This window comes from Triturus cristatus, chromosome 3_2 (assembly GCF_964204655.1).
Source record: "Triturus cristatus chromosome 3_2, aTriCri1.1, whole genome shotgun sequence".
Taxonomy (NCBI): domain Eukaryota; kingdom Metazoa; phylum Chordata; class Amphibia; order Caudata; family Salamandridae; genus Triturus; species Triturus cristatus.
The window spans coordinates 522,226,738-522,254,493 of record NC_140584.1 but is presented as its reverse complement, the minus strand read 5'-3'; the positions used below and the strand labels follow the sequence as shown (position 1 = coordinate 522,254,493).

The following is a 27,756-nucleotide window of genomic DNA, read 5'->3' as shown; positions in this document are numbered from 1 at the left end:
CTACGGTATTCTTCTCGGATGAGTGCGTAACGTGACAAAAATGTGGTATTTTGAAATGCGGAGAGCTACTGGAAGCAGGCACATGAGCACAGTAAATATAAAGCGAGTCTCTGCCATTCTGGGAGACATTTCCTTTCACATCGAATTGAGTATTTGTCGGGGAAGTGACGTGAGAGGACTGGAACTTCTAAGGGGCAAGCAGGCACTCAGTGACACTAACTACCTGTACTTTTCTATTTCAAGCTCTGGTGTAAGCAAACAATGACTTTTCCCACACCAACCACAGGTGGACTCAACTTTAGATTAATCAAGCAAGGGCGCGTCTAGATCAGCGTTAGAATTCCAAACAAGCCAGAGACAGGATACAGCACACATCAGAGTGGTAAAGCACAAAGCACAAATCCGTACTAACAAGCGACACTCGCCCCACCTCCCCCACCGCGCAGCCACAAGTCCTCAAGGAAAACAAGCACGACGCGGTCCCGAAAGTGAAAGAGGATCTCTTGTCTTTATGGGGCCATGTGTTTAAACACATGGCCCCATAAAGATAAGAATCCTTTCACGACGCACGGAAGGCAGACGAGCCTGTCCAAATGAGACGGCTCAAAAAGCCAAACGAAAACGTCATGAACAGCTCTTTTCCAATGGCTGGCCACCATTTAGCATAAATGGTGACGCCAGCCAATGGAAAAGAGGGGCGGGGCTTAATGCCCTTTACAGAAAATACCACAAAACATTAAATCTCGCCAGCGAGACTGCGCATGTGCGCAGCCAACGCCAGGCGAGACCTAAAAAGTGTAACCTCAGCTTGTCTAAGTTGGGCAACATTGCTCACCATTACCAAGTGTGAAGTTTTCGTCGTACTCCTCTAAAAGTTAGTGTCCTGTAACCTATGAAATACAAAGTTTATTTTTTTCAAGCTTCTATAACATGGAGAGCAGCTCAGTTATCTAGTGTGAAGCAATAGCTAAAATCGGATCAGTGATCAGGTTGTCAGTCAGAATTATGTATCATCATTAGTGTATTGAATGTGGTTATTAAATCCTTCAGTAATATTTGTTGGGAATGAAGGTGGATTTTTCGGTTATGAAGTGTGTCTGTGGTATTTGGAGGCAATGTGAATTACGCTATGTGGTACGTTGCTGATATTTGGCAGCGTGAAAAGCTGACAAATGGCGAACCCTGATCTTGGGTGTGATAAACCTTTGATATCAATGTGTGAGTGATCCTGCTAGTGTAGTGTAAGAAAGAAATAATGTATATGCTGCACAGCAGGAGGTGGCCAATGTTAGTGTAAAGACGTCTGTTCACAAAATAAAATAGCTTACTGTTAGAAATTGGGTATTTAGTTGGCAAAGGTTTGCACCCTGTCCAAGTAGAGACCACAATCCTAGAAAGGGTAATCTAAATACGCACTTTAAATAAACCTGTGCTCACCCTCTGGTAGCTTGGCACAGAGCAGGCACGCTTATCTTAAGAGGCAATGTGTAAAGGATTTGTGCAACACACACACACAGTAACACAATGAAAACACCACAAAAAGACTTCACTAGAGTTTAGAAACATAGAGATTAGGCCTGGGCGAAGCACTACGCTACGCTCGCGTAGTTTGCGAAGTTCGCGCTACTTCGCACTACGCGAACTGCACGTAGCACAGTGCGAACACGCGTAGCGTAGTGTTGCGTAGTGCTGCGGTCATTTTTTGCTTGCTCGCGGTCCTCAACGTCAAGTTGGCGACCGCGAGCAAGCAAAATGACATCCCGGCGAGACTTTTTCCTTGTTCGCGATCAGCAACTGCAAGTTGGCGATCGCGAGCATGGAAAATAAACCTTCCGGTGAGATTGCCAACGCGAGGAGGTCAGGTTTCTCATTGCGAGTGGTCGCGTATGCTCGCGATGAGAAACTACCAGTTCGCGTTAAGAAAGCTGAAGCTCGAGTAAAAATCTACTCGAGCAGCAGAAAACTATAGCTCGCACTGTGCAAGATGCCATTTTCAATGATTGCACAGTGCCGGTTGCTTGTCCGCACTGTGCAATCATTGAAAACAACATCTTGGACAGTGCGAACATGTTACTACGCAGTTCGCGAAGTGCTACGCGTAGCTCGCGTAGTGCGAACTTCACTTTGCGTAGCTTCGCGAAGTGCTACTTCGCGAACTACGCCCACCCTTAATAGAGATGTGAGTAAAACAAGACCAAAATGACAAAACTCCAATAAGTAGAAGTTCAGGGATTCATTTTTGAAGATTAAATGCATAAATAGTGCTTAGAAGTCACTGGCGGTCAAAAGGTTACTTGAGGTCTCTAAAGAACGATACAAATCCAAAGTTTAGGCCGACCGTGAGATTGGGCAGGCTGGTTACAGGATCAAGAGAGGTTCCGCTGAAGAAATACCTTGGGTGGGGCAAGTGTTCATGTCGAGAGCCTACTGCATCGTTGTCGAGCATTGGAAAGGGGGTCCCACGTCATCGTTGAGCTCCGTTGAAGTGAGTGCAGTGTGTTGTCGTCAAGGAGTGCAGGCTGTGGAGCTGTTGAGCTACCTCTGTGTTGAAGGGTGATGAGGAGGAATTTGTCGTGCATTCAGGGTGATGTGTCTGTGTTTGCATTGATCAGTTGCAGAAGCCTCTTCTGAAGTCCAGGACTGGAGGGGCACCTCAGGCAAGGGTAGGACTCACAGATGGAAGAGTCCAGTAGCATCTGCAGGATTGCAGGGAGTCGTATGTGTCCCTGAGACCTCAGGAAACAGGAGGCAAGCCCTTGGAGTCACTCCAGGTTCAAGTGAGATGGGACCAGTCCTTGCAGAGATCAGCCAGCAGGAGGGCAGCTCAGCAAAGCAGAGATGCAATTCCTCAGAACAGTCAGTCAAGGCAAAGGGGCAATCCTTGCAGTACAGCAGTCTTTACCCCAACAGAGTTCTTACCAGGTCCAGTAGCGTACTGGTTTGGTACATATACCAAAAGTGTAGGGAGTAACTTCAAATGAGCTCTCTGAAGTACACAAAGATCCCTTTCAACCCAGTCCTGTCTGCTAGGCTAACTGTGGGGGGTGTCGGGGGGAATCAGTGCTTGTGTGTGGTCAGGACACTACCTATTGTAGTCTAAGTGTCAGCCCTTCCCATTCCTCCGCACCCAGGAAGACCCATCCGAATGCAGATGAATGCAGATGAGTGCTCAGAAACAGATGTGTCTCACCTTCCTGTGTCTGTGGCTGCCTAGAAAGAAGGCACAAAGTGTAGCCGTCGCCCTCCCCAGACGTGTATTGGAACAGGCTGAAGGCACACACAGCAAAGTTTAGAGCAGAGAAATGTCCATTTTCGAAAAGTGGCATTTCTAAAATAGTAATGTCAAATCCAACGTTACCACTAAAGAGGATTTATCATTACCATTTCAAAGATATGAAACACAAGTTAGCTATTCCTTCCTAATCTGGAATAACAGCTTAAAAGTGTTTTAAGGAATTTCCAATGCTAGTCTGAGAGGAGTAGCCGTCACAGCAGTGAAAAATTAGTTTAGCTGTTTGTTACTACCACTACATGTAAAACTTAAGAGTGCATGTCCTACCTGTTAGTTACACAGCACTCTACCCAAACGGCTACCTAGAGCCTACCTTAAGGATGACCTTTATGTAATAGAAGGGGAGTTTAAGGCTTGTCAAGTTGTTGTTAATGCCAAGTCGAAGTGGCAGTAAACTGCACACACAGGCCTTGCAATTGCAGACCTGAGACAGGTTTGAAAGGCTACTTGTGTGGGTGGCACAACCAGTGCTGCTGGCCCTGGGTACATGGCATACCACTTTACAAGGGACCTATAAGTGAATTAAATATGCACTCCAGGCATATACCAATGTCACCATGTTTTATGGGAGAAGCACATGCACTTTAGCACTGGGCAGCAGTGGTAAAGTGCTCAGAGTCCTATTGCTAACAAAAAAATACAGCAAAAAGTGAAGGTAAGCAGGCAACAAGTTGGGGGAAGTCCACCCTAAGGATGATAGGACTGACAATTACCATTCTCATTTGGTTTACCTTGCCTTAAGAACGTTGTGAAGAGGCAGTTTATGGCAAAACCACTTACCACTGTAAAATATTCACCTGATTGTGACCTCCTTCAATGAATAAATACAGTATATTACGTTGACAGGAGGAAAATACACTTCCTTAGAAAACCACCTTTAGAGTAAACTGATATTCTCATGATGCTTTTGTTTGTTCTGCTGTTATTCCAGCTCCAAACTGGGCGAGTTCTCCTTTTACCACAGTTTCTCAAAAAGGTTTTCGTAGAACTGAATGATTAAGTGGTATTTACAATAAAGATACTGAGTGAACCTATGATTTTTTTAAATAAGCACAGTGGCTGTTTCCAATTACAAACCTATTTTATTGATAAATGTATTGGATTCATGTAGTTGGGTCTCTGAGTGTTAATTCTTTTTCGCATAATTATTTAATTGCAAGCCTACATTGGAATGGAAATTTTACTGTGATTTACAGCTTTGATATTAGTCGTCTGTTTACTTGTACTTGGAGATTGAGAGGACTACTGGAAAAAGGGGGAGAGACAGAGGATGGACTTCAGACTGCGATCGCAAGGACTGCCAGACCCCCGAAACACAGCTACAGTTTAGCCCCCATAGCCACCACTGTCCCTGCCACTACTTCATTACCTTTTTGCCAACGGCACAGGACAGAGAGCGGAGACGTGCAAAGGGGGAGGCAGGTGCCCGGGATCTGTTGAGGCAAGGGGAGCCACCCTCTAGAACCGAAGTTTAGGGCTGGTCCGTGCTGCTCCATTGTCCCTGCGCACGGGTCCATAGAGCAAAATTGCAAGTGACAAAGGCAGAGGTAGGAGAGGCCTAGATCATGGAAGCAGCCCGATCGGTCGGGTGCAGCTTGTGAGCAAGATACAGCAGTCACAACTAGCTAGTTTAGGCTAGGAAATAAAGACCTGATCACAACACTCCAGCATGCGCACACCCCCCTTAGCACTCTTCATTAACATTGTCACAAGGAATCCCATATGGTAACTAAGGGCTATTAGAGGGGGAGAGGAAGCTCAGTATCTCTAATGCCAGACTCATCCTGGTTCATGTAAGCGGCCCATAGACCGCTGCAAGTTGGAAAGACAGAGGCAGCAGAGGTATCCCTGTCTTTTCCTAACTCACAAAAGCGGCCCGATTGGTAGGGTGCAGCTTGTGAGCAAGGCAGGCTGTGTTTAAGGCATAGCAGGACATAACCGGCCAGATCAGGCCAGTAAATAGAAAACAAACCAAATCTCTGCAGTGTGCTCGTGCCCCATTGGCTCTCTGTTCCATCATTACCACAGAGAAGCCATAGAGCTATCATAAGGGCTGCTAAAGGGGGTGAGGCGGCTCTGCATCTCAGCACACACTCACCAGCTGACCTGTCGTTCAACAGAGCCTAGAAGCTCAGATTGGAGATTGAAGTATGAGATTGTTGAACTACTTGCAATGATCTTTGTGACCAATATAAGACTGTTTATAGATTCCTCCTCCTAAGACAAAAGGCATCAAACCTTCGGGGGTAATAAATGGTAGAAAAGCAGGTGGGAGACAGAGTGCTGTCAGCCGTGCCCAATACGACTGGCATGGCACTCCATGGTGCGGACCAACAGACCTTGATTACTTCCGCTGCAAATTTTGACTCCTTACTGTCAGGCCCTTCTCCAATGCTGCATGTTCTTCTATTAATGGAAAAAAAACATTACAGGGACTATTTGAAGCCTCTCTTGCAGCAAATGAGTCTTTGAGAGTGGAGGCTGGCCAAATAAAGGAGATCCTTTTAAAATAAAATCTATTAATTCTTGTATGCTCTTGTTTGTGAGGCTGATAGTTTCCCAAACCGTGGGCAGTGAGGAGCTTCCGGCTCAAGGGGAACACTGAAGTTCTACTGTAAATATATATAGAAGACCAATGCTGGCGATGAGGTGTAATTACTGGTGGGACATGAGCTGGCGTCTGGGACTGTTACATCTGAGGAAAGGAAGTAGTAGTGGTATAAAGCTAAGATCACCCACTCGGAAGCATAAGACAGTTAAAGTCCAAACTGTACAGCTACACCCTACTGAGAACCATCAGGTGACTAGAAGGGCAGGCCCGGAGAAGAAGGAGAGGATTAAAAGAGTTAAATGTAAAGGAGTAGAAAGTTCTGCCCAACCGCAGGTTGGTTCTAGGCCCAGGGCTAGAGGTTGCACTACGCAAAGCACTAAAGGAATTAGGCTCTCCCTGCCGACTGTAAGGTATTCCAAAATGCCAGAGGGCCATGTAATGCCAGCTACTTGGCAACCTGATTTAGATTTAGCCCAAGACCGGATACAGACCTTCCGTAGTGAACTCAGGGTAAAATACGTATACTTGGAGGTGACACAAAAGGGTGAAAAAGCAAATAATTGGAATCCACTGAACAGGTCAAGTTTACTAAGGACTTTCTCATCCTGTACGATATTGGAGGAATCCACATAAAGGGATATATGTAGACTTCATTCAATTGAAATGCTGAGATGCGTTTTGCATCTACAGAAAGGATTCCAACAGCAGAACAGACTGCTGTAGTGAGAGAAAGAGCATTGGCTCAGGGGAAACTAATAATAATAGGGACACCGGTGCCCGCCTTACAGGCTGCGACAAAGGTAAGCATTCCTAACGCTAAAGCCTTACATCCGAGATGGATACAATGGACTAATTCTCTCACTGCAACTGATGTAGAATACAGGTATGACCCAAATCTAAAAACACAAGCATTCCTGCAATACGAACAAGAATATCCTCTGCCAAATGAAATAATGCCTCCAGATCAGTATGAATATATTATTTACACTGATAGATCTGCTCAAGCGGCCATAGGAAGTAAGCAACAATCTAGCGCGGCAAGTGCAATCGTTAAAGGTCGCATGCGGGATGGAAAGTGCCATCCAAGTTGCACAAAAACGCAATCTCTGGAAGACTGCACGACACAGCTTACAGAATTAAAAGCACCAATACTGGCACTAGTGAATACAGATCGGGAATTCCCCACACTAATTGTGTATGATTCCTTTTACTGTGTGCAGTCATATAGTGAATATTTGCAGTACTGGGTTCAAAACGGGTTCAAAGACGCAAACGGTGGCACAATTAAGCACAAAATGCTATGGAAACAGGTAGTGGAGTTGAAATCCGGATTACAGAGGGCTCACGTGATACATACACTGAGTCATCAGCGTGAGTTTGGCGACGGGATTTTGACCCGTGCTCTAAGGCGCTCTATCGCGCGGCTATTAAGCGCTATCATAGGGCTCTCCATGCTGAGCGGGCCGCCTTCTATGCTGAGCAGATTCGGGTCAGTTCTAACCCAGCTAAGACCATCTTCTCCATAGTGACGGGGCTCAAGACTCAGAAGGATGCTGCAGGTGCAGGGATTTCTTCTGACTCGCAATGTGAAGATTTGGCCAATTTCTTCATTAAGAAAGTCAAGGATATTTATCAAAATTTTCCTATGGTCCCTTTAGGCCCTTCTGAGACCCCTAGTAAATCTATTCACTGGGTTCTTGAAATCTTTCCTCCCATAACTCGAGAAGTGCTTTTGACACTCTGCGTAAAGGTCAAATCAGGTTCTCCTGCTGATCCTCTGAAGCCTGATTAATTTAAAAGAATACTATCCACTATTATTCATCCTTTGGAAGAGGTGATTAATGAGTCTTTGCATGAGGCAGTTGTGCCCACGGCCTGGAAACAGGCCAGGGTCCTTCCACTACTTAAGAAACCCTTGTTAGACCCTCGGAAACTAGAAAGCTTTCGTCCCATCTCCTTGTTACCTTTGGTTGCTAAAATCACTGAGGCCTATATTATCTCTATCCTCACAGATTTCTTTACGGTTCATCAGAGGTTCGACGTGTCTCAAAATGGCTTTCGACCCGGCCATAGTACCGAGTCAGCACTTTTGGCCATTGCTGAACACCTTTGGGCGGCCTAGGATGCAGGGCAGACGTCGGCATTGATCCTTTTGGATCTCAGTGCCGCATTCAATACTGTATCTCATGTCATCTTGCTGAAACGCCTTTCTGAAGCTGGGGTCTCTGGGCCAGCTCTTAGATGGCTGTCCTCCTTCTTTGCTGGCAGGACTTTTCAGGTAGCCGCCCCCCCCCTTTTGCCTCTGGCACTTTTCCTGTTGGTCAGGGGGTCCCACAGGGCTCGTCCTTGAGCCGCCTGCTCTTTAATCTTTATGTTCAACCTCTGGTGGAAGTTGCCTGGAGCAGGGTTTGACCATGGTTTCCTATGCTGACGACACTCAGCTGGTGGTGGCCCTCTCGAGTGACCCCGAGCAGGACGCCAGGAAATTTCAGGGCGACCTCTCTGCTGTCGCCGAGTGGATGACCGCCAACTGTTTACAACTGAATTCTAACAAGTCTGAGGTGTTGTTGGTGGGGGTGAACCATGAGCACTGGAGTGACCTGTGGTTGCCTGCCAGTCTGGGCGCAGCATCTACCCCCAAGCCGGTAGTAAAGAACTTGGGGGTTTGGATGGACAGCTCACTTAACTTTTCGGTCCAGACGAAGAAGGTGGCAGGCACTTGTTTTGGTCTTCTACGTGGGCTTAAACCCATTCTGGCCTTTTTTGATGCCACTACCAGGCAGACCATTATTCAGGCCCTGATTTAGTCAAGGCTAGATTGCGCCTGCTCGCTGTATTTGGGAATAAATACATCTGAAATACAGAGGCTTCAGAGAGTCCAGAATGAGGCCGTTAGATCTCTCCTGGGCTTGCGTAGAACCTGCTCAGTGACCAGTGCCATCCGTCGCCTCCATTGGCTCCCGGTGGCTAGGCGCATTGAGTTCAAGGCACTTTGCTTTGCCTTTAAAATTCTGAAGCTGGCATCTCCTTACATTTTGTCCGATCTCCTTATATCCCTAGATGACCTCTTCGTTCTATGGGACAATGTTTAGTAATGGTTCCCCGGGTAAGGAAACCCCGCGCTGGCGGACGCTCCTTCCGGCATAGAGCGGCCCTGCTGTGGAACTCTCTGCCGGTCCACATTCGGGAGCTTACTAACTATCTCCAGTTCAGGAAAGCAATTAAGACCTTCCTGTTCCCATCTTTGTAGGCCTTGATGGTTTTTGCGTTTTGCTCTACTGTTGCTTAGCGCCGGGACGCCTCTTAGCTGAGGCAGCTGTCGCGCTCTATAAAACCGATTAACATAACATAACATAACATTAAGTTCACGTTGAAGGGAATTCATTGGTGATAATGCCGCAAAGGCGGCTGTACGCACGGCTTCTGTAGCTGCAATCACTCATTCAAAAACGGAATAGACGGTGAGATTATGGTAGCTGGCATTGCTTCACGCAAAAACAGAAAATCACTACCAAAAATGTTTCCACTCAAGTTAGATGCCAATAACATTCCATTTGCTCAGATTCTTGGAGTGGGGGATAGAGTAACTCCAAACATGGATCGTAGGTTAGGTTTAATACTAGCAGCACACGAAGGAATAGGTTCTGCACATGCAGGAGTTACTACGACTGTTTCTTTGTTGAAACAACGCTATTGGTGCCCTGGGTTAATGAAGCAGACTAGAGACTATGTCTTGAAATGCGACATCTGCAGGCAGATGAAAGTTTCCACCGTAACACGTCCAGCGCAGTCACCATTGTTAATATCTGACAAACCACTAGCGTCTGTTTACTTGGACCACTGTGCCCCTTGCAAATCGATGGGGCTTACAGGTATATCGTGGTTGCAGTGGATTCCTGCTCAAGATTCCTATGTGTGTGGCCCAAATGCTCGGCTGACGCTCAAACTTTCATTAAAGATTTGCAAGTCTTTATAGGGACATATGCAATGGGCACATTACATTCTAACCAGGGCCCTGCGTTTAGCTCCCGGGCTTACAATGAGGCCATGCGAGGATTGGGTTTAGCGTTGCGGTACTCCTCTCAGTACCATACCAAGGGAAATTTGGTTGTGGAGAGGAAAAACCAAGACTTAAAGCAGTCTTTGACAGCTAGAGTATTAGGCACGGTGTGAGAGTTGGGTAAAACATCTGTATGGGGTGCAGCGAGCTTTGAGCAGTATGCCAAGAAGTTCTCTAGGGCGGGGTCACTCCATATGAGTTCCTATTTGGGACAAGAATGTGGGTACCTGATCTTGATTGTGAAGACGCGGTGGCGGCTGAAAAGCCTTTTGACATCCATGATCGTTTGGCAGTTTTACAGGATCTAAAAGAATACAGGACACAACAAAGTAATGTCCACCTGAAGCAGATTGCCACTGGGGAAGTTGAATCAGTCTCGGCAAGACCTGTCTGGATCCCAAAAGTGGGGGGTCTGGTCAGAGAGAAAATAGCGGACAAGCAAGAATTTGGGCGATCCTACAGAAAACATGTACAGGTCCTAGCAGTTGAAGCAACAAGAACTGTACTTCTACTGACTCTTGCCAGAAAAAAGGAGAAAATATTTGTCTCAATCGACGTAATCAAACCACACTATGTGGCCGATACTAAGTAGCAGGCCACGTGGACTCCAAATTAGCAGATGCCCTCCTCTCGCTACAATTCAAAAAGTTCAAACTGAAAGATTCATCACGTTTGAAGAGTACCCTGCACGGAATGATGGACTGTGCAACAATGCTATGGAACTCATTTCTCTTGAACCTGAAGTTCAACTTCAAAATCAAACTCAAGATAACAGACAAATTGCTATTCACTCAAATACAGATGTTTACATCAACATGCCTCGACAAGAGCACAGTACGATTTCAACAAATCCTGATGCAATTCCAACAATTGATCGAACTGCTTCTGTCTACTTCATAAACTTTGATACATTTTCTTTGAATCCAAGTGAACCTGAAACTACGCCAGCCCAAAAATCAGCAAGTTAAAGACTTTCTGAACTTTTCTTAAAAAGACTTACCTGGTGTCACCTTGGGTAGAACTATGGGTAATCACCGGGATACTTTTCTTTCTTTTCTGGTTAGGCTTAGTGACAATACATTCGGCAAAGCTCTGCAGCCCAAAAGGTGAACTTAATTTTAAAACCACACCAATCATCTCATCGAGAACAAAGAGACTTGTCATCAGTGAACATTACAGCAGTTCCTATATCTGATGGTATTGTGTGGGACAAGGTTGATTTCAATATATTTGGTCCGACTGAACTTTTAAAAATTCCACATTTATTTAAAATATCATTAAGTGATATCATAACCTCAAGTACATTTTCCGATGATTGGGATTTTGAAACTGTAAATAACATGTTGTCTTATTTAGAAAAATCTGCTGCATTTTCTAATAGTGAAACATTAAAAAGCACATCAGCTTTCGATACAATGTATTGTTTTCAACATTATGGTCATCACTTTCTGCATAAATCTGTTAATCCTAGAAATGTCTTCACATACCACCAGTGGGAACACTGTCCAACACCACCGAAAGGCAGTTCAAAAATATTTGCACAAAAGTTTCCTTATTTTTCACGGTTTAATATGTCTGACCCAGCCTCATATTATTATAAAGTTGCACCAACATCAGCACAGAAAAATATGTTAACAAACACCAAACAGATTTACTCTGCATCCTTTATTTCCCAGTTGTCCGAACAAGGTTTCAACTTTTGGAAAGACACCATAGACTTAAAATCAGTCTGGGGTACTAGAGAATGGCAAGTTCAGGGAATGGAAGCTTTATTTAGAGCATGCCTCATCCCTCAACAGATCATGTTTTTGAACGAGACAGTGCAACAGACGTCTTGCCTTGTGCTAGCCAAGAACAAAGACTTGAACACACCTCGGCTGCCAACTCCATCACACACAGAGGGTAACGCAACGTCGCAAAAAGGTATTACATTAGATGACATTATACAATACAACAGATCAGACCCCGATGGTATGAAATGGTGGATTTGGCCTTCAGACACCGATAGTTGTCAGGCGAGATTCATGGGTAAAACCGAAGGGTTCGCTATCCATAGGCCAGATCCGCGTTATGTACAAAGAGAACATCCAGGGGTAGTGACATCCTACAGTGTTGGAAAGTTGTGCCTTGATTGGCTAAAAATCTCAAAACTAACACAGGTGAAACAACACTTATCCTTACTGACACATGAGGGGGATCTTAGGGATTTTTTTACAAGGTCCCAGGAAATCACGTCAGAAACGTTTCATATATGCTGGCATTTATGCTGCCTACAATGAAATATGGAAAATATCCCAACAAGAGGCCGGGGAGAGATTACGTGAAATAGACCATATAAATCTAGAAAAATCTCTTGCAATGGTAGACAATGGGTTAACTACATTGACCTCCAGGATATATTCCTTAAGCAACATTGTATCTTCTGCGATAAACATATTAGAACAAGATTTAACCATATTACAACACGGGCAATCTCAACTACATTCTATTATGTTGTTAATCTGGACGCTGCAATCTTTGCATGCAGGCTATGTGCCTTGGCGTTTTATCAACAGCTCCTCTCTGTTTTCTGAATACAATCTAACAGATAAACAGATAAAAATGGAACAAAGGGGAGCAAAATATACAATGCTGTGTATCGAAAAACTGGATAGATTACCATTTACAGTGGCAGAATCACCGTCCACGGAATGGCTAATCCATGGCCACATAACTCTACTGGTCACTACCTTTCAGTTTCAGTATTGCCTTATACAAAAACAGGCAGGCAGATATGGAAAAAATGGGTAAGGAATACATTAATGAATCAGTTGAATTACCATACAGATTTTGATGCTGGAGTGGGGATTAAGAAGTGTATCTAAGCGATACAAACTTTTAGTTTAGTTTAGTTAGTGGATCACTCATATGTCCGGATATAATGCTGCACGGAGCTTGTAATGGTTCTGTAGCGAACCTGTCCTGTCATTTGAGGGGTGCCCCAGCTGCAGTAATAACTCCAGCATTCTGGCTACTTTCAAATGGGATTACTTGGTGCTGAACAGTCAAGGCTGCTGTGGAATGCTCCCAGGCATTGCATATCTGGTAACCGTGAGTTCCAGGGTTACTTGTTGTATGCAAGTATTGTTTCCACCGACATATACAGTCAGGGAGGCGCCGTTATGTCCTTCACTGAGTGTTTCTTTAATACGGTTTTTCTACAGAAGTCTGTACCCTTAATCTCCGCTCGAGAGACTTTTGATCTCCAGATCGCAAGGTCTTCAGCAGAGATACAGGCCCTTACCTTCTTTTTCCAAATGTTTTTATTGATTTTTAAAGCAAAAAAAAATAATACAGCTAAACAGAATAAAAACAGATCACATAATCCAGAATCACCATTGTTATGATATTCATAAGGTTACAGAGGCAGAGAAAAACACAGAGAATTGATCCAATGTGCAACAACTCTTCATCTCTCAGGCATTGACAGATAAATATACAGAAAAGTAAATCCCTACAAACTGATGGAAATGACGGCATATCTAGAATACTCCAGGTAGGTGTACTCAGTGACCAACATTAACAGCACGCACAGCATCAGTGCTGCTCCTCATTTTATATTGTCTTGACATTTGATATTGTGTAAAGAGACCCTAGAATCCTTTTGGCTGGCTTCAGGGGGGAAGTAATTTGTTATAAGCATCCGACTGGGTGTTACAATACACCATATATTTTTCCCACTCTGCAATTGTAGGTACAGGACCCCGCATCCACCTCATTGCTAGTCTATGCTTTGCATGGAGAAGTCCTATAGAAATCAATTTGCGAACATTTTTCCGGAGGGGTTTCGTATAGCCCAACAACGCCAATAGGGGGTCCGGAGCAAGTTAGAGACCCACAATATCGTTTAAGATCTTAAAAATATTGCTCCAAAACTCCTCCACTGGGGGGCATTGCCAAGCTAGGTGGAAAAAAATGGCGCCTGGCATGTCACATCTCTCACAGCCATCAGTTTCCCGTAGCCCATACCTATGTAGGCACTGTAGAGTGTAATGAACCCTGCTTAAAAAATTTTAATGGGCTAACCTGTGGCGGCCATTAAGGGAGACCTTGCGTGTAACTTCGCAACAGTAATACCAGGTATTGTCCATGAGTGGAACCCCAATGTCCGCCTGCCAAACCAGCCACACCTTCGTGAAAGGAGTCGTCTTAGCAAGTAGTGCTGAGGCATAAAGACGCAAAACCAGCTTAACAGGTGACTGTGAGTGCAATAGTATGGACAGGGGTGGGACCTCCATCGGCTCTAAGAGCTCATTTCCCAGAATAGCTCCCATAGCATGGCGAGTCCTAAAGAAATGGAATTGCGTTAGTGCAGAGGGATCCGCCATGTCAGCAAGCACCTCCTCCCATGTCCCCACCTGGCCGTTTTTAAATAGATCACCATCTCATGTATGTGCAAAATATTCAACGAGCGAGGAGTCCCGCGCTCTGAGCTGAGAGCGAACCACTGACACCACTCCACCTGCAGCCAGGGTGAATATAGTAGAGCACCAGAATAAATTCTAAGTATTACATGCCAAGCATGGTCTGTGGAATTCACCGAATCTAGTACCCCACATCGCCTAATTGGCGCTTTAATCAAGAAACGTGGTAAGGGGTCTGGGGCAGCAGCCACTTTTTCAATCTGGAGGTGAGGTAGGCCATGTGGGCCATGAACCCAACAATGGGCATGCGAGGCCTGCGCAATCCTATAATAAAGCTCTAAGTCTGGTGTGCCTAGGCCCCCCGCAGTATATGGCAGCGTGAGAGTGTCTAATGCAACTCGCGGAGTCTTACCCGCCCACGCCGGCTTATTCATCAGAGCGCGCAATTCCCTAAACATTTGCTGGGGCACCACTATGGGTATATTGACGAAGAGAAAGAGAAAGCGAGGGAGCACAACCTTTTTCATTAAGGAAACCCTCTCCACCAGTGAAAGCGGGAGCCGAATCCAACGGTCTGTCATCGCCCATCCTGTCAATCGCCCTTCCGTAATTCGCCTTAATCACTTGGTCTGCGTCAGAATGAACTTGGATACCCAAGTAGCGAACCTGGTCGGGAGCGGGAAATCAAGAGGGGTCGGCACCATGGCTGGAGTCAACGGAAAAATAATGGACTTGTCCCAGTTGATCTTTAGGCCCAAGATACCACCAAAGCCAACACTTCACGAATCACAGGGGCCAGATGGACCTCTGGGTCACAGATATTCAAGAGCATGTCATCAGCGTAGGCTGAGATAATTAGGTTGTAGTTAGGGAAGCGAAGTCCCCTGTGTCCGTGATATTCCCGTAGCACCCTCAGCAGGGGCTCAGCAGCCACCGCATACATTAGTGGAGATAGGGGGCACCCCTGGCGAGTGCCCCGCGTTATTTGGATTGGGGCAGAAACCGTGTCTCCGGTGCGCACCTGGGCCACAGGTGCGTTATAAAGTACTGACACCAATTGTAGGAAAACCTCTCCAACTCCCATGCGATGCAGCACAGCAAGCGTAAACGACCATTTAATGAATCAAAGGCCTTCTCTGCATCTAAGAAGACCACCGTCGCCTTAACCTCTTGTCGGACATGCTGTAGGGCACCAAACACAGTCCGGAGATTGTATGATAGTGTTCTGCCCGGGATAAACCCGGCCTGTTCTGGGACTACCAGTTGGGGTAATAACGGAGACAGGCGATTAGCTAGTATTTTAGCAAATATTTTTGTGTCCACATTAAGTAAGGAGAGTGGGCGATAAGAGGAACATTTTCGGGGATCTTTATCAGGTTTCAACAACGTTATGATCAGGGCCTCCTGCATAGAAGGGGGCATAATCCCAGACGCTCCCATCTCTTGGAACAGGGTGGCAAGATGGGGAATCAAAAGATCGCTAAAGCCTTTGTAAAAAGATACCGTTAGTCCATCCTTCCCCAGAGCGCTACCTTCCCGCATAGAGTTTAAGGCCAGCCTAATCTCCGCAACTTCAATAGGACGCAGTAAGAATTCACGGTGCCAATTTTGCAACCAAGGAAGCTCAATATATTCAAGATACTGCAAGATATCAGCGTCAATAGGGGTGACCTTAGAGATGTATAGCTCTTGATAATATCAGCGAAACTGGTTGTTAATATCCGCCTGCTCTGTCAGAATAGAGCCCTCCTCATCTACCAACTCAGCCAGGCTTCCATTCTCTGATCTATGGTGAGCCAGTGCCGCCAGCACCAAACCCAGCCTGTCGGCCTCTCCATAGAATCAAGCTGTAGCATATTTGCCCATGTGTTTGACTTCACTATCTGCCTCATTATGGTAGTCTTCAATCGTGGCCTTAAGTTGCTCCCGTATCTCAGGATTGTTACTGAGGGCCAGCTCAGCCTCGAGTTTAGCCATTCGGTATTCTAATAAAGCAAGCCTGTCTCTAACAGAGCGAAGAACCCCCGCGTGTTTATTGATAGCAACGCCTCGGATATAGACCTTAAACGAGTCCCAAACCGTGGCGAAGGAGTCAATGGAGCCAACATTAATGGCGAAGAACTCAGAGATTGCATCATGCAGCTCGGATTTAAAAACTGTGTCTAGTAGCGAATATGGTGGTAATCTCCACAAGAAAGGAGGAGGACCTCGCGAAGATACAGTAATGGCCAGCAGGATGGGCGAGTGGTCCAAGAAGGATCGAGCCAGCACCGAGCAGTCCTGGACCTTGGACAAAGGCATTTGTGATATGAGCCAGTAGTCTATACGCGTGTGAATATCATGGTGCACTGAGTAGTGTGTGAATCCGCCCCTATCATTGGATCTAGCTCTCCATACATCCACCAGCTGTAGCTGTAAAGCGATATCAGGAATGGCCCTAGCAGATGGGGGTCTAGGTGGGCCCCTTGAACGGTCAAGGGCTGGATCTAAGTCACAATTAAAATCACACCCCCCCAAAAAAAAACGGCAAGGAAGGACGGTCTTTGAGAAGTGTAAAAATGGACTGGTAAAACTTTGGGCCGTTGTAATTCGGCCCATAGGAGTTAACAATAAGGAAATTCAACTCTTTACTATAACATCTGGATATAACATATCTGCCAGACAGGTCGGTCTCGCAGTTTCCCAATTGGAGCCCCCATTTAGGATTCACCCATGTCAACACACCCCTGGAGTGGGAGGTGAAACACGCAGTGTAAGAGGGACCTGTTAACCTACTGCCCGTGAGTAACGTACATCCAGGATGAAGGTGTGTCTCCTGAAGCAGAGCGATGTCGACCTCTCTCCGCTTTAAGTATGCTAGTATTTTACGCACCTTTCTATGATCATTCAGGCCTCTGACATTCCATGTCATGAGACTCAGTCGCTTAATATGTCCCATTTGGATGTGCTGGCTTGTCAATCAGTGAGTATGTGTGAGTAATGCTGCTATCCTGTAATACATCGAAGTCCTCTCTGCTCATCAAGGTCAAATAAAGACATGTGATCTACAAAAAAAGAATTACAAAAAGAACCCCAGTCCCTCTCCTCACCTATGCCTTGCATGCCCCAACTAAGCAAAGAGGAATATCCACACTCCCTACCTCGAAAGAGACATTCAAAAATTGGAAATATACCACACATATGCAACAATAAACCCCCAGAAATGCAGAGAAAAACAGCGTGTAAAGCATTGGGGCGGATGTTACCCAGCAATGTCACACTAGTCTACCTCCCACCCCGCCACCAAACATCAAACGTAAAAGCTTCAGCCGTACCAACCAGTTACAATTAGGAGATACCTATGGTTCCCAAATCGTTTAACCCTCCAACAACAGGGAGCCAAGCAGGGCGCCCTACTCGCACTAGCCCTAAAAAAATACAAAGATGAAAAAACATTCACAAGCAAATATCACGAGGTTGGAGTGCACTTATTAACCAGCCCGAAATAACAACTCCCTCAGCAAATTGTCTGAGCACTAAACACACTACAATGGCAGCTGGAATGGAGAACTAGAAGGGACCTGGGCATGACCAGCCTCCCCATCTGCTGCTCAGACAGTATCACCCAAACTACCATTCACGCGCTTAGTTCGGAAAGTATCAGTCTGACCCTTCCCACATGTGCCAACCTTGCTCCACTTCAAATAATCTTCTGTAGGGATTGCAGGTCTGAAAATATCTTGGCTGTCACACCAGTATCAGAGCGCCAAACGGGTCACCCCACACAGCACATCCTCACGCAGCAAAGACATGCCAACTCCAATCGAAAAAACTGTATACGAAAAAAACCCACACTGTGCAGCCCAAAATAACCTCAGTTATCACTGCAAAAAGTCGGAACCCCCACAGAGCAACACACATAATCGAGAACTAGGAAAGACCTAGACTTGTCCAGCTCTAAGATCCACCCCTCAGTCATTATCATCAAGGCTGCCATTCGCACCATCGGCGCTGGGACTGCCATTCTGTCCCTTGCCACGCTTGCCAGCTTTGTTCCAGTCTTTGAGAGCTTTCTGAAGGGACTGTGGGTCTGAGAATATCTTGGCTTTCCCGTCAAACATCACCTTGAGTCGTGCAGGCTACAGCATTGCATACTCAATTTTCTGATCGTGCAGCTTACGTTTCAGGGGAGTGAATTGCCTCCTAGCTTCTTGAACTTTAAGAGTAAAGTCAGGGAATAATGAGAGAGAAGACCCCTCAAATTGCAAGCTGCCCAGTTCTCTTGCCCTCCGTAGCGCAGCGTCCCTGTCACGGTAATTCAAAAGTTTGGCAATGATGGGCCGCGGAGGGGCACAAGGTTGAGGTCTGGGACCCAACGAGCGGTGCGCTCTCTCAACCACAAACATAGGCGAGAAGGTATCAGCCCCCAGCAGCGTCATGAGCGTCATGAGCAATTTCTAAATAAAGGTCTCCATATTGTCGGTAGCAGTAGATTCAGCCTGGCCCGTAATGCGGAGATTACTACGTTGCGATCTTGCTTTCAAGTCTTCAGCTCTGTCCTGCAAGTCAACCAAGGCCTTATCCACGCGCTGCTGGGCGCTGTTGGAGTCAGACTGGGCCGCCTCCGCGATACAATGTTCCACCATGTCTAAGCATTCTGAATGTTTGTCGACCCTCTCCGACATTCTGTCCATTCTATAGGCCAAAGTGTCGATCTTAGCATCAATAGCTGTCAGTCCTTGTTGCATGGTCACTATAAGCTTTTTAATATCGCCAATAGGATCCTCCACTGGGTTATCAGGCTCAGACATTGTGGATTCCGCTGCGTCGTCACAACACCTGGATTTCCTCTGCTCAAAATATATTTTCTGCTGAGTCTTGTCTGGTTTGTCTGGTTTGCCCATCTCAGCACTGCAAGCATGCAGGCCCCCTAGCCACGCGTACACCAAGCACAGTCAACTGGAGTCTCCAGGCCCAGTATCCGTGGCCATCTCCCACCAAGTGCGTCAGGCCAAGGTCACAGTGCACCAAGGCGGGCGACAACAGTAGTGGACTGCGTGGTTACGGGGCTCCCTGCGGCCCTCTCCGTTGATCAAATAATGACTCCGCTCCTTTCCTCTGCAGCAGGAGAGGCCACCAAGCAGATCAGGCATGGCAAAGCGGGCCGAGACAAGGGCACCGCACCCAGGCAGTGCCGACAAGGCAGTTCTCCAGTTTCGGGGGTGACTGGCCAGGGACACAAGGCAAGAGTCACAAGGCGCCAGGGACGGAGGCAGAGCAGTGCGACCCAGCTGTAGAGCAACCTCCGCCAGGATGGCCCACATTGCACGATCTAGCGGGTCGCGGGACTCACCCTGCGTCGCCGAGTCACCAGTGCGCCCCCCACAGCAATCCACAGTGCCACAGGCCTCCAGCCAGGAGGTCCGATAAGAAGGGCCCCGCGCACCACAGCCTCCGCACTCCAGCAAGCGGCGGGTCAATGCCGCACACGTCTTCACGCACGTCGGCCGCATAGCCAGGCCACGTGCCGGTGCTAGCACTGCGGGCCAGAGCTCTGGCTTTGTCGAAGCAAATCATCTTGCGGGTACAGTGATGAGATCAGCAATTAAAGGGCTTCATCCGCCTGATGTCTCTGACCAGGATCGAAGTGGCAGAAGCAGCAAATTCCTGCCGGATACGGTCGGTGGCTGGCGGAGCTCGATCACGGAGCAGCCATCTTTAAGTCAGGCAAGCTTCGCCCCAGAGATACAGGCCCTTATTCATACGAACTGCTCTTACTATTTTGCAGAAATGGTAAATCGTATCTTTAATATATCTGATATGAGTTGCATTGTTTACCTATTTAAGACCATAGGTTCTGGACTTATAAGCACCTTTCAGACGGTTCTTGAAGTTATGCCAAACCTCATTCACTCCGTGTTCTGAAGCATCTTTGAAGGACTTCCGCTTATCCTGTTCCTAATAGCAGGAATCCTGATTATTTTTCTGCTACGCAATGGACGTCCCAGTCACCAAGGAGGTGGAAAAAGCACTCCTGGAGCGTAAATACCGTGACCGCATGGTACAACATCTAGGCGCACCTCGCCTAAGAGAACTAAGTGCATCTTGGTTCTTGTAATTTCGATCAGTCTGAATGGACTGCAACTTACCTGTCCTCCGATGCCTGATTTGCGGAGAAGAAAGCGTGTTAGACCTTTGTTTGACACTCCCATCATGTACACAACCGTACGTGAATGCGTTACTGATAACGGCCCATGTTCTGCAGTGTCCTCCGCTTATTCCAATGTTGATGGTGGCATTCCTTGAGCCACCGCAGGTAGTACCTGCACCTGTTGGTAAGGACACCGGCTCCTCCACTGACACCCAGGCTTTGGACGGCACACAGGCTGCCCCTGCACCGGCTGCGGACAGCGTGGAACATCATCTGTGCTCATTTGACGTACTCTGCGAGGTGCTACAGGGGCTGTCTACTGTGGAAGCAAGCAACAAAAATGTTGCGTCTACCAGCCAGGACACATAACATTTTACTCTTTTGGCTTGTCGTGTGCTGGAAGAAATTTGCACTTTTTAAACAAACTCTATTTGGAACTCAAAAACAAAATTGACATTCCTTTCATCATTGGGAATACATGGCTTTCAAATGCTTATAGTGATTCGGACTATAGCTACGGACATTTTAGAGCTATGGCTTGCCAGATTTTTTAACATTTTTAAGCTTTTTTGCATTTTTTAGCCGTTTTAAACATTTTAGCAAAAGAGATATTTTTAAACTTAATGCTTACCAATATCTGGTCAGGATGGTAGTACAATAATAGGTTACATATGTCGTCCAGTCGGAAGAGGAGTGGGTGCTATATAGGCGTAGGTATAGATCCCTCCCTACATTACACACATAACGGTTCATAGGGACTCACCTTTTACCTAGATACAACACTGCCGTCAGAAGGCGAATTTTTCCCTAGTTCGAATGTCATACATTATGCATGAGGCTTCTTGGAAGCACAGCAGGACTGACATCTCCTGTACAATATCTCTGTATAAAGTTCAGGCCCAACGTCATCGTTTAGGCCGACACAGTAACACAGCAAGCTATGACCCCTGGGGAGACCTATGCGTATATATACATCATGTCTTGCTTACACAGTTAGAGGAGACCGAGACTTCCCGGCTGACACACTGACCAGAGACTCTGAGGTTCCTGCATGAATACGCTCCAGCTAGCAGTGCTCTAACATCCCTCGCGGGGTGTCCAACTCGAGACCAGGACGGGTTTCCATATTCTCTCATTCTCAGGTAATGGGGTTGACTAGATCCTAGAGGGATTCTTGGCTTAACAGCTACACAGATGCTAGGTACATTTAGGTACATCTAGTTAGGGGGGCATCGTAGGAGTACGCACTTTTTATCATGTGTTTTATATACTTGTATGTATTCATGATTATTGCAAAATGGTAGAGCTATACCATCCATTTACTTTCTTAGTGATGCTAATCATATCTCTACTACAGCCTAATGGTTGTTGCAGCTCATCTATTCTACACTAGAATAACAACTGTTCAATAAACCTTTATTGACAAATGCCCGTTATGTTTATTCTGTGTATCTCTGAGACAAAATAAGTGAGCACAAGTGACTGAGCAAAAAGTAGTATATTGTTTCCACAATCCTGGGGGATCAGGGTTGTCATGCTCTGAGGTTGCCAAGAACTATTCTCTCCCAGATAAGAGGAGATTCTAGTAGCACTGTGAGCTAGCTGATACAGACAGGCTAACGTATCTGGTGGGGGGGTGCACAGAATCAGTCTGCCACCAGTCCCACAATTTGTTATCCGAACGCGCAGATCCTGTATAGGTTATATAGGAACTACACGATAACCCAAAGGTGTCAAGGTGCTGGGCAGACAAAAGCAAAGAGAGAAGCGCAAACAGCCAATTAAGAGGAGAATAACCATGTTTTCAGAAGTTTCCTGAAGACCGAAAGAGAGCCTGCGTTGGCAATGGAAGGTGGGAGTGAGTTCCAAAGCCTGGCGACGGCAACTGAGAAGGAGCAGCCGCCCCATCTGGACCTACGAAATCTAGGCAAGACCAGTTTTTTCTGTGTGGTTGATCTTAAGGTCCTCCCCGGAGTGTACCTTTGAAACAACGATTGAAGTTGTGGTGGGCCTTTACTATGCATAGCTTTGTATACCGTACTCAAGACCCTCTCTGGCGGACTGATGTTTGGGAATGTTTAGAATCAGTCTTGCTGCTGCGTTCTGTACCACCTGAAGCTTATTCAGTGATGCTGCATTGATATTAAGGTACAGGGCGTTGCAGTAGTCAAGACGGGAGTTCAATGATAGTGGGCCGAGGCAGTTCAGAAGGAATAAACCGAAGCACCTTTCTAAGAGTTCTTAAAATATAGAAACATATGCCAGCTGTGCAGCTGATTCGGGCATCAAAGATCAAGCCCTCATCAGAAATAACCCCTAGATGTTTTGCTGCCTTTACCCGGCGGGAAGAAGCCTTCATTCTGCAGTCCACCAAGCATTAGACCAGATGAAATTCTGTGAGCCAAATACTAGCACCTCGGTCTTGTCTGCATTGATCTTTAATGAATTGCCCTTCATCCAGCGAATAATGCTTGACATACACAGATTGAACTTCTCAGCAATTGATTGCAAATCATTGGTGATGGAGACAATGATTTGAGTGTCGTCCACGTATGAGAGCACCTGGAATCTGTAAGATCTCACCAGCTCATCCACAGGTTAAAAACGGTAGGGCTAAGCGAGTTGCCCTGAGGGATACCACATGGGAGTCCAAAAGCCTTCGTTCTGAAGTCTCCACAGCTAATTGTATACATTCTACCTGTTATAAAAGAGTGGAGAAGCTGCAGGGCTTTTACCTTAACCCCCACTTCCCGCAGGCGCTGGAACCATATGCACTGGGGACACTTGTTGAATGCTGCCGACAAGTCAAGCAGAATCAACACTGCCAAGCCCCCCGATCAGGCTGCAGCCGAATACGGTTAGTGGCTGCGATAAGGGCAGATTCGATGCTGTGACCAGCGCGGAACCCATGCTGTGAGCGATCTAACATTTCCTAGGATTCAACATATTTCATCAATTCTATGTTGATGAATTTCTCCAGGATTTTTGCTGGAGCGGGGAGAAGGGAAATAGGGCAAAAACTCTTCAGCTCCAAGGGGTCGGCGTTGGGTTTATTTAGGAGCCAAAAAACAATGGCTTCCTTCTAAATAGCCGGGTAACAACCGGATGAGAGTATTCCGTTGAGGACCTCGCAAAGAAAATTAGACACTAGATCTAGTGCCAGTTTAAGTGTTGAGGGCATGCAGGGATCCGAGGGCGCCCTGGATTTAACATCAAGAAGAAGTTCCTTAGTTTGTTAAACCAAAACAGGTGCAAAAGAGGACAGAACATTCTTCCTAGTGACCTGTAGGAGTTCCTCAATGCTCGGTTCAACGCTGTCCTCCGTAGTTTCCTCACTGACAGAAACATCATCTTTAGTAGGAGTAAGCTCGTGGAAGATCTTTAGGACTTTCTCCTGAAAGTAGATTGCTACATTGTCACAGATATCTTGGGAGGGAATCATAGGTTGTTGCTGTGGTGACTCCGAAATCTCCTTAATTACCTTAAAAAGCTTGCTGGAGGCATTATCTGCTGACAAAATCTTTTCTGTTAGAAAACGGGATTTAGCCAGGGAGATGGCGTGTCTGTAGTTCCGCAGCAGAGATAGCTGCTTGGCTTTTTCCCTGGGGCAGGGGTTACTGCGCCATTTGCGTTCTTGTCTACGGCATTCACGCCTCAAGGACATGAGTTCATCAGAGAACCATGGGACAGAAGGTTTTGTCATTTTGATGACACAATTTTTGAGAGGGGCAACTGTGTCTAGGGCCCTATTGATCCAGTCCTGAAAGCCCTCTGCTTTGGGAGGGACAGTGAAATTCCAGGTAGCTTTAAAAGTGCGGTATCTAAAGGCTGACAAATTCAGCACTTTTCTAGATAAGGTGAATACTTACACATGGGGATTGAGGTTTCAAAACATTTATGTTAATTTTTTAATTGATTGTCGTCATTTTTATGGGATTCGTCGCTTGATTCTAAAACCAATGTTTTTAAAATATGATACAATACATCGCAATAATAAACTTGCGCTTTTGTTGAACATATAACTTTTAGAAGTTGAATGTGCCTTGGCAACATTTTTTAACATATACTTGGGTTAGTAATGTAAGGATTCATAATTTATGATTATCTAGCCGGATAGTCTAGAGTCTAGGGAGCTAAGGAAGAAGGGATTCATATTGATATTGACTCGTGCATCTGTGGACTGGGGTAGGACAAGTAGATTGAATCTGCATTGGAAGGATTGGGGGGGTTGTCTGGGAGGGGTTTAATATTTAAGACATTTTAAACTGTCTATGTATTTATGTTTTAAAGACAAATGTTAAAACATTATTGAACTTGAACTTACTTGTATATATATATCTTGCTTTTGTTTTTGTAACCCAATGTAATGTTTATAATAATTACACAGCCAAAAATGTTCATCTAGCACACTGATATCACCTAATTTAAATATTTGCAAAGGCATTTTTTAATCAGTGGCTTGTTTCAAAATATGGAAGCTATCGCATATAACTTCCAACACTTACATCTGTTTTAAAAAAAAATCTTTTTTAGATTGCATTTCCATTTACCTTTGAGAATTGTACCTTATTAAATGGTAACCTTTAAGCCTCAAGGCAATGCATTCAGTGCAGGTGCAATCCAGATGTACGGAAGTGTTTGTGTTATTTTTATACCTATTTGTTTTTGCTCGAACTATGACCTGGTTTTACTGGAACTTTTTTAAATTGTAATGTTTGTGATCATAGGTAAATCAGCCTCCTGCAGCTAACAATGAAACCTATCAAGAAAGACTGACACGACTTGAAGGAGATAAGGAGTCGCTTGTGCTGCAGGTACTAAAAGTATTGGTGTTTCTCCTCTGTTTCATCAGAGCCTTGTTTTGCAATATTGTTTGCTAATATAAAAGGTTTCTGTCCTACAATAGACTACAATAAATTCATCAACAAGTTGGATAGCCAGAAAAGTGAAATAGAATTCCAGTACTGCTAAGACACTGCCTTGCCCCAGGACTGTAATTTTTAAAAACAAATTACTATAAACCTCCAACAATTTTAAAATCCTGGCAAATTGTTAGCCTTTTATTTGTAATGCGTGATAGTTTGGGTTTGGTTTACACCAAAGCCATTTTCTAAAAATATGTTGTTGCTAGATCTTGTTTTAGCCAATGCCTTTGGATTTTCTTATATATATAACATACTTGCTTATAGGGACTTTCAACCAGCCCTCACCCATTGCTTGTTGTATCGTTGGGTCAGCCCACTTCAGCCATTGGTTATTTTCACTGTGAGTAACTGCACTCTGCTCTTTCACAAATATTACACTTGCACACAAATGACAAAACAATAGTTGATAAAGCCAAAACCCTAGCAGCCAAAGTTTTTTAAAAAAAATACCAGGCAAAGCTTTGCATTAAGATAGTATAATTTGTGCCTTCCAAGCTTCCCAATCTTTTATTTTTTATTTTATTTATTTTACCAGGAAGCAATGATTACATTCTTTTCTGTGAAACATACCGATCCTAAATGGATCAACCAAAAACAAACTACGTACCAGAAGAGCACTTATGTACAAATTTACAAAAAAGAAAAAATCATGACATATATAAACAGAAGTCCTCCTATTTCAGCTACTGATCCATCAGAGGCCCCCAGATCCGACGACCCCTTGCCTTCCCCCTTCTACCTTTACATTTGTACAATGCCATCTCCAAATTAAATATATGAAAAAGTCTGGCATACCATGCCTGATAGGTTGGAGGGTCTTCGTCCTTCCACTTAGAAGCTATCATTAAACGATAAATAGCTATAACCATAAAGCAAAGATAGGCTTGGGACCGTTCTAACTGTAAACTTTCGTCAAATCCAAATAGCAGCATAGTAGTAGTTAAAGAAACATCCCGCCCCACATTTTGACATAAGAACAGTTCAATACCTTCCTTCAATGCATCCAATTTACAACAATCAGAAAACATGTGAACTATTTCAGCCGGGCCCTGACCACACCTTGGGCATTTGTTGTTGTCCCTTTTCCCCCATGCCCAAAGCTTGACCGGCATAAAATAAAGTCTGAAAATCGTTTTGAAAGTTTGGGCTTTCAGATTAGCCGATAAGAATATTTTTTTATAAAGTTCTAATGCTCTACAGATGTTTACATCCAAATTACCCAGTTTACTCACCCACCCACTTTCTGCCCTAGCGATATCTTCCGGAATAGCCTCCATCAGCATTGTGTACAAATCCTTAACTCGAGGCTGTTTTTTCGTTAGGTAGTCTAAAAGCGGGATATAGACAAGACAACATACATAGCTTGACTGGCGGTTAAAATTTGTGGGCCAAAGCCATTAGATCTTAAATTTTGCCACAAGTATGCCCATTCTACTTGATCAAATGCTTTTTGCACATCCAACAATATCAAAGACATCTGTGTACCTGTGACTTCGGCTACATCGAATAAAGTAATTACCCTTCGAACATGGTCCGTTGTTCCTCTGCCTGGAATGAAGCCATGTTGCCATGGGCTCACTAGGGACCTAATTATTTTAGAAAGTCTTAGGGCCAGAATTTTAGAGTATAATTTCTCATCGGTGTTAATTAATGATATCGGTCTATATGCAGCAGGATCCTCAGGCTTCTTCCCCTTCTTCAAAAAGATCACTATATTGGTCTTCTGCCAAGATTGGGGCGGGATCCCCTTCTGTTGTACAGATAAAAACAAATCTAGCAGTAGAGGGGCCAGTTCTGTCTGTAGAGCTTTATATATCTCCATTGGGATTCCGTCAGGATCCGATGCCTTGCTCAAAGCCATCGTCTGTAATGCCCCGAGAACTTAGTTCAGAGAGATATCTTCTTCAAGCTCCAGCAGCTGAAGGGGCATACTCCCTACTACTGCACCTATTGTCATTGGAGCAGGGTCCCTAGAGCGATACAGATCTTGATAAAAATTCGTAAGTATTTCTAATATACCTGGAAGATCCGTAGCTACCTTGCCTTCCTTCCCTCTTAATTTTAAGATATTGTTTGCTGCAGCCCTTTGTTTCAATCATAATGCCAAATGCTTCCCCGTCATCTCCCCATATTTATAATTGTCCCATGTATCCGTTTGAAATCTTTCGGCTGCTTTTTTATTAAAAATACCATTAATTCTACTCCGAATTATTTTTTGCTCTAAGTATGTTTGCAGATCCGTCTGTTTTTGGCCTATAGCTACCATATGTTGATTCTCATAAAGGCTCAGCTCCTCTGTGAGTGCCTGTATTTCATCCCTCTGTTGTTTCCTATAAAAAAAAGCACAGCTTGTTATTTCTCCCCTAAGCCCAGCTTTGAATGTGTCCCAGACGTT

The 27,756-nt window shown here is 45.2% G+C and overlaps 1 protein-coding gene across 7 annotated transcripts in view; it reads left to right on the top strand.

Annotated features, from left to right (window-relative positions):
• PPFIBP2 (PPFIB scaffold protein 2) overlaps positions 1 to 27,756 on the top strand; it is a 1,154,531-nt gene that overhangs the window by 683,825 nt on the left and 442,950 nt on the right. For all 7 annotated transcript variants that reach the window (XM_085648219.1, XM_085648223.1, XM_085648222.1 and 4 more), the window contains one exon: positions 25,164 to 25,250. In XM_085648219.1, the coding sequence (XP_085504345.1) occupies positions 25,164 to 25,250 (87 nt within the window). The remainder of the gene's footprint in view (positions 1 to 25,163; positions 25,251 to 27,756) is intronic.